Source organism: Corticium candelabrum, chromosome 2 (genome assembly GCF_963422355.1).
Source record: "Corticium candelabrum chromosome 2, ooCorCand1.1, whole genome shotgun sequence".
Lineage (NCBI taxonomy): Eukaryota > Metazoa > Porifera > Homoscleromorpha > Homosclerophorida > Plakinidae > Corticium > Corticium candelabrum.
Window position 1 is genome coordinate 2,613,887 of NC_085086.1, and position 12,330 is coordinate 2,626,216.

Here is a 12,330-nt window from a genome sequence, read left to right on the forward strand (position 1 = left end):
ATACTAACGGTGACGTACCATAAAGTTTAATTTATGTCAACCATAGCCTACACATGATTTTCTACTGTAGAGAGAACCTGTCAATAATTATTTTGCAGAAACATAACATCAACATTGGTTAATTAACAAGAAAACTTTCTATATCTATGCAGACAACGTACTCTGTTGCACTAGTTACATCGACAATACCCTCTAGTTCAGTAGCAATTGATCGCAAGTTTGCGGTTGTTTGAATGGTGAATGTTTGCAGTCAATCTTTCGTCTCGGAAATGATAGCCCTGGAAGTCGGCTGGACCAAAATTCTCTGGATACAGTATATGCCAGACTGTGTGCACGTGGCATGACTCTCAGAGATCTAAGATCAAAATAATTATGGTGATATTTCGCAACTAGTCCAAAACGACTAACGTGAGTGGCATGCACGTGCGTTGATCTCACCAAAAAAGCCTAATGAAATAGTGCCACGCCCTTTAAGCCTATATAATCAATCATCAAAGAATTGAGCTTTGAACGGAAACCCCAGTTTGTATTTAATGACATTGAATACTCTTTAGCGTTAGCGTCACTTGAGTATTTTATCCATTAATTTGATCCAATAATTTTGATCTAGTAATTTAATACTTATTTACCGTATCGGAATATAATTTCTTTCTGATGATTATGCATGGCGTGCCATCTGTGTCAAAATTCAAGTCAAATCGCTTGGGCAAGACTACATGAGTTATGAGAATTTGTTGGTCAATGCATAATCCACAGTTTGATATCATATTTCGTTCGTGTATGCAGGAGCTCCACCTGCATGCCTTCTTTCCGCTATAATGCACCATGACATTTACCTCTGCCGTTTATTATTTGTTTCATTATTTATTATTTAATAATTAATTAATAAAATTATTAAATAATTTATTTGTCTATTTATTTATTTATATACTTTTTGTTTATCTAATTGACTTCATGTTGCAGATGGCGCTCACAAACAGTGCAAGCAGCACGGAGCATCAAATTTAATAATTTTGGAGTCATTTGCACATTTGTTGCCAAACTTCTAACATAGGCCTGTCTATGAGGTAGTACAAGTCCTTTACCGTTGCTTGCGTGACAATGCAAACTGACAATTATTTTACAATTCTATAGATCGTTCCATGCACGTCAATCCTGGTTGTATTTTACTCGTTTATACTTGCATCGGACACACGTTATTGTATGACTTGCCATAGTTATAGAAATAGCTAAGCGCTTTATGAAGGTAGCGCTTTCCATTGGGTGTGCATTACTGATGTACGTGACTTGTATGTGTATACACCTGCATGTAGAGAACCGACACTTGTTTACAATCTCTATTGTCAAGGAATCAGAAGGAAAAGGCAAGCTATTACGTATTTAGAGACCTACATGTTCCTCTAAAGTGAGGAAGGAGTCACCACATTGCAGTCTGTAAGACTAGCAGAGCCTACATGAAAGTAGCCCAAATCAAACATCGGGCAACCTCGACATACAGCACAAGCAGAGGATGTATTTGAAATTTCTTGTCGCTTCAGGCGTCGTTTCATGCTCTGAGTGTGTTGCACGGTCATGCATTGCACATCCATGCACTAAGAGGCATGTATCCATTACATTTGCATCATCATGCATGGATCATGTCGAAAGAGGGGTGGAGACATGCAGCTATGTAAGACTATACAGAAACCCGTCAACGCTGCGATTTCTATATACTACCGTTTTCATGCAATATCTATAATACAATTTGTCTGGAATGGAGTGCGTTTCACTTAACTGGCGTCAACACGAGCCATCCACGTTCACTCAGAGCGAGTCTTGCCTACTTCTTCTCGTTCTGTCTCTCGCGTAACTAGACAGCAAGGGTCATCGATTTCTGATGGTTGACCAAAGCCCATGTATGGTGGATACGCGCACGCAAATCTCATCGTTCATGTCGCTAAGGTGTTGATCATCATGAGATGGCATCTGCAGACTCAGTTAGTCTAGCAAAGGTTACGTGTGCAATTTTCTGTTCAATATGGAACTGTGAGTAACACAAAAATGTAAGTCAACACGCATGTTACTTTCGTTTTGTTTGCTTCGATATCCGTCAGTTGTTGTAGTAAGCATGTACGGGCTTACGTGAGTTGTTTACTTCTAGGGAAGACGGTGGCAAATGCCCTCTACCATCGGTCGACTTCTATCTAGAGATCGAAAGTCGATAGCTTGGTTGAGCAACCCAATCTCATGCATTCCCATGATATGTGAGATCATCTTCTCTCCATCATGGGCCGCCACATGTACTGACTAGCTGTCGACCTTTGCAGCTAACGTATACATTGTAGGCTTACTTGCAGTTACAATTGCAACCTGGAAATTTCCTAATCCGGATGTCGTAGATTTTATTGCTCTAACATCATTTAATCTAGAATAACAATCGTGTTCCTCGTTTCCTGATTAGCTATGCAGACCCACACACGTGAAATATTATCGATTGTAATCTTTAGTTCGTGGAAGAGACTAGCACTTGTACAAATTCTTGAAAATAGACGTAACTTTGAAAGTCGAAAAAATGTAGTCAATGTTCTACAGGATTGTCTTCCTCACTCTAAACCCATAACCTTTTAGAAAGTGAGTGGGCACGCTGCACAGCGTATATATTGTGCAGTCAAACATCTAGAGATTCACAACTATAGGGTCAGACAGTCAAGAGAAGAAATGAGGAAGTGTATTGTAAAACGTGTTAGCAACTTGCTTCCGATTGCGGTAATGAGGGGACTGCTGCTCAACGTGCCTTGTACTTCTGGAAAACCATCACCAATTAGGAGAGTAAGACTTATTTTTTCACTTTTGTTTATTATTTATAGAATGCATGTCTAGAGGCTATATGCAGTTGCGTGCACGAGCGCACACGCGTGCACACACAGACACACACAGACACAGACACACACACAGACACAGACACACACACACACACACACACACACACTCACACACACACACACACACACACACACACACACACACACACCACACACACACAGACACACACACACACAAAGGGGGGAAGGAGGGGAGGGAGAGGGAGGGAGGAGGGAGGGGGAGGGAGGGGGAGAGAGGGAGGGAGAGGGAGGGAGGGAGAGAGGGGGAGGGAGGGAGAAGGGAGGGGGAGGGAGGGGGAGGGAGGGGGAGGGAGGGAGGGAGGGAGGGGGAGGGAGGGAGGGAGGGGGAAGAGGAGGGAGGGAGGGAAAGAAGGGGGAGGAGGAGGGAGGGAGGGGAGGGAGGGGGAGGAGAAGGAGGGCAGGGAGGGGGAGGAGGAGGGAGGGAGGGAAGGGAGGGGGAGGAGGAGGGAGGGAGGGAAGGGAGGGGGAGGAGGAGGGACAGAAGGAGGGGAAAAGAGGGAGGGAGGGAGAAAGAGAGGGAGGGAGAAAGAGAGGGAGGGAGAAAGAGAGGGAGGGAAAGAGGGAGGGAGGGAAAGAGAGAGAGAAACCCCTGCATAGAAACCGGCATTACTCGGAGTTTTGCCGGCAATTAGGCTTCCCTAGAACATCGAAGAGCACTGACTTTGGCGCAGCAGCGGTACTGGACTTCAAGTCCACACGTACCCATATATACTGCGTGATGTTCTGCCAAGCCAGCGGTCTAGTCCACCCCCAGTCAAAGATCAGGTTCTCATTAGACTCCTGAGTCGAGAGAGGCAATTGTGTGTAAATTTCTTAACTACCCAAGGAAATTACGTCTGTACTCGTCCGCGAACCCTTGACCTCAACGTACTGGGTATTTCCATTCTCCAAATGCAACTCTCTAACCAACTGAGCTACCGACGCCACTCACAGCACAAACACACACACACACACACACACACACACACACACACACACACACACACACACACACACACACACACACACACAAAATTAGTTATCAGCTTGCTCGATGCCTAAAACTAAATTAACTTCTCCATAACAGAGTGTAACACAATAGTATACCTTTTTTGTAATTAATATCAGTTGCAGAAAAGCTACACACGCCAAAGTCACATGGTCATTGTAACGTCAAACAGTACGAAATGCCAACAGTCTTATCTAATGGGGAAGATTTAAACTACAAGATGTGAATTCAATGAGAGTAAACAACGTGTTCACAATGTTAATTGCTAAACATGTAACAAACACTTGCAGGTATGTCAAAACGTTCGCCGTGACCATCTGATCAACTTTGCCAATTGTTTCTTCAGAACTGGAGAAGAATATATGATAAGACTGCAAGGAAAAACGACAGACTTCTTTGCCACTGTAGGACGCCAGTAACTCCGCTGGTGTCTGTCATCACATTCGCAGCAGGATTGTACGTCATATTCGCATTAGGATTGTTCGTCACATTCGCATTAGGATTGTTCGTCACATTCCCATTATGATTGTTCGTCACATTCGCATTAGGATTGTTCGTCACATTCGCATTAGGATTGTTCGTCACATTCCCATTATGATTGTTCGTCACATTCGCATTAGGATTGTTCGTCACATTCGCATTAGGATTGTTCGTCACATTCCCATTATGATTGTTCGTCACATTCCCATTATGATTGTTCGTCACATTCGCATTATGATTGTTCGTCACATTCGCATTAGGATTGTTCGTCACATTCGCATTATGATTGTTCGTCACATTCGCATTATGATTGTTCGTCACATTCGCATTATGATTGTTCGTCACATTCGCATTAGGATTGTTCGTCACATTCGCATTATGATTGTTCGTCACATTCGCATTATGATTGTTCGTCACATTCGCATTAGGATTGTTCGTCACATTCGCATTATGATTGTTCGTCACATTCGCATTAGGATTGTTCGTCACATTCCCATTATGATTGTTCGTCACATTCGCATTAGAATTGTTCGTCACATTCGCATTATGATTGTTCGTCACATTCGCATTATGATTGTTCGTCACATTCGCATTAGGATTGTTCGTCACATTCGCATTATGATTGTTCGTCACATTCGCATTATGATTGTTCGTCACATTCGCATTAGGATTGTTCGTCACATTCGCATTATGATTGTTCGTCACATTCGCATTATGATTGTTCGTCACATTCGCATTAGGATTGTTCGTCACATTCGCATTATGATTGTTCGTCACATTCGCATTAAGATTGTTCGTCACATTCCCATTATGATTGTTCGTCACATTCGCATTAGAATTGTTCGTCACATTCGCATTATGATTGTTCGTCACATTCGCATTATGATTGTTCGTCACATTCGCATTAGGATTGTTCGTCACATTCCCATTATGATTGTTCGTCACATTCGCATTAGGATTGTTCGTCACATTCGCATTATGATTGTTCGTCACATTCGCATTATGATTGTTCGTCACATTCGCATTATGATTGTTCGTCACATTCCCATTATGATTGTTCGTCACATTCGCATTAGAATTGTTCGTCACATTCGCATTATGATTGTTCGTCACATTCGCATTATGATTGTTCGTCACATTCGCATTAAGATTGTTCGTCACATTCGCATTATGATTGTTCGTCACATTCGCATTATGATTGTTCGTCACATTCGCATTAGGATTGTTCGTCACATTCGCATTATGATTGTTCGTCACATTCGCATTAGGATTGTTCGTCACATTCCCATTATGATTGTTCGTCACATTCGCATTAGGATTGTTCGTCACATTCGCATTATGATTGTTCGTCACATTCGCATTATGATTGTTCGTCACATTCGCATTATGATTGTTCGTCACATTCGCATTAGGATTGTTCGTCACATTCGCATTAGGATTGTTCGTCACATTCGCATTAGGATTGTTCGTCACATTCCCATTATGATTGTTCGTCACATTCCCATTATGATTGTTCGTCACATTCGCATTATGATTGTTCGTCACATTCGCATTAGGATTGTTCGTCACATTCGCATTAGGATTGTTCGTCACATTCGCATTATGATTGTTCGTCACATTCGCATTATGATTGTTCGTCACATTCCCATTATGATTGTTCGTCACATTCCCATTATGATTGTTCGTCACATTCGCATTAGGATTGTTCGTCACATTCGCATTAGGATTGTTCGTCACATTCCCATTATGATTGTTCGTCACATTCCCATTATGATTGTTCGTCACATTCCCATTATGATTGTTCGTCACATTCCCATTATGATTGTTCGTCACATTCGCATTATGATTGTTCGTCACATTCGCATTAGGATTGTTCGTCACATTCCCATTATGATTGTTCGTCACATTCCCATTATGATTGTTCGTCACATTCCCATTATGATTGTTCGTCACATTCGCATTAAGATTGTTCGTCACATTCGCATTAGGATTGTTCGTCACATTCGCATTATGATTGTTCGTCACATTCGCATTAGAATTGTTCGTCACATTCCCATTATGATTGTTCGTCACATTCGCATTATGATTGTTCGTCACATTCGCATTAGGATTGTTCGTCACATTCGCATTAGGATTGTTCGTCACATTCGCATTAGGATTGTTCGTCACATTCGCATTATGATTGTTCGTCACATTCGCATTAGAATTGTTCGTCACATTCCCATTATGATTGTTCGTCACATTCGCATTAGGATTGTTCGTCACATTCGCATTAGGATTGTTCGTCACATTCGCATTATGATTGTTCGTCACATTCCCATTATGATTGTTCGTCACATTCCCATTATGATTGTTCGTCACATTCCCATTATGATTGTTCGTCACATTCCCATTATGATTGTTCGTCACATTCGCATTAAGATTGTTCGTCACATTCCCATTATGATTGTTCGTCACATTCGCATTAGGATTGTTCGTCACATTCGCATTATGATTGTTCGTCACATTCGCATTAGAATTGTTCGTCACATTCGCATTATGATTGTTCGTCACATTCCCATTATGATTGTTCGTCACATTCCCATTATGATTGTTCGTCACATTCCCATTATGATTGTTCGTCACATTCGCATTAGGATTGTTCGTCACATTCCCATTATGATTGTTCGTCACATTCGCATTAGGATTGTTCGTCACATTCGCATTATGATTGTTCGTCACATTCGCATTATGATTGTTCGTCACATTCGCATTATGATTGTTCGTCACATTCGCATTATGATTGTTCGTCACATTCGCATTAGGATTGTTCGTCACATTCCCATTATGATTGTTCGTCACATTCGCATTAGGATTGTTCGTCACATTCCCATTATGATTGTTCGTCACATTCGCATTATGATTGTTCGTCACATTCCCATTATGATTGTTCGTCACATTCGCATTAGGATTGTTCGTCACATTCGCATTAGGATTGTTCGTCACATTCCCATTAGGATTGTTCGTCACATTCGCATTATGATTGTTCGTCACATTCGCATTATGATTGTTCGTCACATTCCCATTATGATTGTTCGTCACATTCGCATTATGATTGTTCGTCACATTCGCATTATGATTGTTCGTCACATTCGCATTAGGATTGTTCGTCACATTCCCATTATGATTGTTCGTCACATTCGCATTATGATTGTTCGTCACATTCCCATTATGATTGTTCGTCACATTCCCATTATGATTGTTCGTCACATTCCCATTATGATTGTTCGTCACATTCCCATTATGATTGTTCGTCACATTCGCATTAGGATTGTTCGTCACATTCGCATTAGGATTGTTCGTCACATTCCCATTATGATTGTTCGTCACATTCGCATTATGATTGTTCGTCACATTCGCATTAGGATTGTTCGTCACATTCGCATTAGAATTGTTCGTCACATTCCCATTATGATTGTTCGTCACATTCGCATTAGAATTGTTCGTCACATTCGCATTATGATTGTTCGTCACATTCGCATTATGATTGTTCGTCACATTCGCATTATGATTGTTCGTCACATTCGCATTATGATTGTTCGTCACATTCGCATTAGAATTGTTCGTCACATTCCCATTATGATTGTTCGTCACATTCGCATTATGATTGTTCGTCACATTCGCATTAGGATTGTTCGTCACATTCGCATTAGGATTGTTCGTCACATTCCCATTATGATTGTTCGTCACATTCGCATTATGATTGTTCGTCACATTCGCATTAGAATTGTTCGTCACATTCCCATTATGATTGTTCGTCACATTCGCATTAGGATTGTTCGTCACATTCCCATTATGATTGTTCGTCACATTCGCATTAGAATTGTTCGTCACATTCGCATTATGATTGTTCGTCACATTCCCATTATGATTGTTCGTCACATTCGCATTGTGATTGTTCGTCACATTCCCATTATGATTGTTCGTCACATTCCCATTATGATTGTTCGTCACATTCGCATTATGATTGTTCGTCACATTCCCATTATGATTGTTCGTCACATTCCCATTATGATTGTTCGTCACATTCCCATTATGATTGTTCGTCACATTCCCATTATGATTGTTCGTCACATTCGCATTAGGATTGTTCGTCACATTCGCATTATGATTGTTCGTCACATTCCCATTATGATTGTTCGTCACATTCGCATTATGATTGTTCGTCACATTCCCATTATGATTGTTCGTCACATTCGCATTAGGATTGTTCGTCACATTCGCATTAGGATTGTTCGTCACATTCCCATTATGATTGTTCGTCACATTCGCATTATGATTGTTCGTCACATTCCCATTATGATTGTTCGTCACATTCGCATTAGGATTGTTCGTCACATTCCCATTATGATTGTTCGTCACATTCGCATTATGATTGTTCGTCACATTCCCATTATGATTGTTCGTCACATTCCCATTATGATTGTTCGTCACATTCGCATTATGATTGTTCGTCACATTCCCATTATGATTGTTCGTCACATTCCCATTATGATTGTTCGTCACATTCGCATTAGGATTGTTCGTCACATTCCCATTATGATTGTTCGTCACATTCGCATTATGATTGTTCGTCACATTCGCATTAGGATTGTTCGTCACATTCGCATTAGGATTGTTCGTCACATTCCCATTATGATTGTTCGTCACATTCGCATTATGATTGTTCGTCACATTCCCATTATGATTGTTCGTCACATTCGCATTAGGATTGTTCGTCACATTCCCATTATGATTGTTCGTCACATTCCCATTATGATTGTTCGTCACATTCGCATTAGGATTGTTCGTCACATTCGCATTAGAATTGTTCGTCACATTCCCATTATGATTGTTCGTCACATTCGCATTAGGATTGTTCGTCACATTCGCATTAGGATTGTTCGTCACATTTCCATTATGATTGTTCGTCACATTCGCATTATGATTGTTCGTCACATTCGCATTAGGATTGTTCGTCACATTCGCATTATGATTGTTCGTCACATTCGCATTAGAATTGTTCGTCACATTCCCATTATGATTGTTCGTCACATTCGCATTAGGATTGTTCGTCACATTCGCATTAGGATTGTTCGTCACATTCCCATTATGATTGTTCGTCACATTCCCATTATGATTGTTCGTCACATTCGCATTATGATTGTTCGTCACATTCGCATTATGATTGTTCGTCACATTCGCATTATGATTGTTCGTCACATTCCCATTATGATTGTTCGTCACATTCGCATTATGATTGTTCGTCACATTCGCATTAGGATTGTTCGTCACATTCGCATTAGGATTGTTCGTCACATTCCCATTATGATTGTTCGTCACATTCGCATTATGATTGTTCGTCACATTCGCATTAGGATTGTTCGTCACATTCCCATTATGATTGTTCGTCACATTCGCATTAGGATTGTTCGTCACATTCCCATTATGATTGTTCGTCACATTCGCATTAGAATTGTTCGTCACATTCGCATTATGATTGTTCGTCACATTCCCATTATGATTGTTCGTCACATTCGCATTATGATTGTTCGTCACATTCCCATTATGATTGTTCGTCACATTCGCATTATGATTGTTCGTCACATTCCCATTATGATTGTTCGTCACATTCGCATTATGATTGTTCGTCACATTCCCATTATGATTGTTCGTCACATTCGCATTATGATTGTTCGTCACATTCCCATTATGATTGTTCGTCACATTCGCATTATGATTGTTCGTCACATTCCCATTATGATTGTTCGTCACATTCGCATTATGATTGTTCGTCACATTCCCATTATGATTGTTCGTCACATTCCCATTATGATTGTTCGTCACATTCGCATTATGATTGTTCGTCACATTCGCATTAGGATTGTTCGTCACATTCCCATTATGATTGTTCGTCACATTCGCATTATGATTGTTCGTCACATTCCCATTATGATTGTTCGTCACATTCGCATTATGATTGTTCGTCACATTCCCATTATGATTGTTCGTCACATTCGCATTAGGATTGTTCGTCACATTCCCATTATGATTGTTCGTCACATTCGCATTATGATTGTTCGTCACATTCGCATTAGGATTGTTCGTCACATTCCCATTATGATTGTTCGTCACATTCGCATTAGGATTGTTCGTCACATTCGCATTAGGATTGTTCGTCACATTCCCATTATGATTGTTCGTCACATTCCCATTATGATTGTTCGTCACATTCCCATTATGATTGTTCGTCACATTCGCATTATGATTGTTCGTCACATTCCCATTATGATTGTTCGTCACATTCCCATTATGATTGTTCGTCACATTCGCATTATGATTGTTCGTCACATTCGCATTATGATTGTTCGTCACATTCCCATTATGATTGTTCGTCACATTCGCATTATGATTGTTCGTCACATTCCCATTATGATTGTTCGTCACATTCGCATTATGATTGTTCGTCACATTCCCATTATGATTGTTCGTCACATTCGCATTAGGATTGTTCGTCACATTCGCATTATGATTGTTCGTCACATTCGCATTAGGATTGTTCGTCACATTCGCATTATGATTGTTCGTCACATTCCCATTATGATTGTTCGTCACATTCGCATTATGATTGTTCGTCACATTCGCATTATGATTGTTCGTCACATTCGCATTATGATTGTTCGTCACATTCCCATTATGATTGTTCGTCACATTCGCATTAGGATTGTTCGTCACATTCCCATTATGATTGTTCGTCACATTCGCATTAGGATTGTTCGTCACATTCCCATTATGATTGTTCGTCACATTCGCATTATGATTGTTCGTCACATTCCCATTATGATTGTTCGTCACATTCGCATTATGATTGTTCGTCACATTCGCATTATGATTGTTCGTCACATTCCCATTATGATTGTTCGTCACATTCGCATTATGATTGTTCGTCACATTCGCATTATGATTGTTCGTCACATTCTCATTATGATTGTTCGTCACATTCGCATTAGGATTGTTCGTCACATTCCCATTATGATTGTTCGTCACATTCGCATTAGGATTGTTCGTCACATTCGCATTAGGATTGTTCGTCACATTCGCATTAGGATTGTTCGTCACATTCCCATTATGATTGTTCGTCACATTCGCATTAGGATTGTTCGTCACATTCGCATTAGAATTGTTCGTCACATTCCCATTATGATTGTTCGTCACATTCGCATTAGGATTGTTCGTCACATTCGCATTAGGATTGTTCGTCACATTTCCATTATGATTGTTCGTCACATTCGCATTATGATTGTTCGTCACATTCGCATTAGGATTGTTCGTCACATTCGCATTATGATTGTTCGTCACATTCGCATTAGAATTGTTCGTCACATTCCCATTATGATTGTTCGTCACATTCGCATTAGGATTGTTCGTCACATTCGCATTAGGATTGTTCGTCACATTCCCATTATGATTGTTCGTCACATTCCCATTATGATTGTTCGTCACATTCGCATTATGATTGTTCGTCACATTCGCATTATGATTGTTCGTCACATTCGCATTATGATTGTTCGTCACATTCCCATTATGATTGTTCGTCACATTCGCATTATGATTGTTCGTCACATTCGCATTAGGATTGTTCGTCACATTCGCATTAGGATTGTTCGTCACATTCCCATTATGATTGTTCGTCACATTCGCATTATGATTGTTCGTCACATTCGCATTAGGATTGTTCGTCACATTCCCATTATGATTGTTCGTCACATTCGCATTAGGATTGTTCGTCACATTCCCATTATGATTGTTCGTCACATTCGCATTAGAATTGTTCGTCACATTCGCATTATGATTGTTCGTCACATTCCCATTATGATTGTTCGTCACATTCGCATTATGATTGTTCGTCACATTCGCATTATGATTGTTCGTCACATTCGCATTATGATTGTTCGTCACATT

The 12,330-nt window shown here is 40.3% G+C and overlaps 1 protein-coding gene across 1 annotated transcript in view; it reads right to left on the reverse strand.

Moving 5' to 3' along the window:
- Positions 1-1,951: 1,951 nt before the first annotated feature.
- Positions 1,952-12,330, reverse strand: part of LOC134176270 (riboflavin-binding protein-like) — a 16,337-nt gene continuing 5,958 nt past the window's right edge. The window contains exon 2 of the mRNA XM_062642945.1: positions 1,952-2,023. Coding sequence (XP_062498929.1) covers positions 1,952-2,023 — 72 coding nt within the window. The remainder of the gene's footprint in view (positions 2,024-12,330) is intronic.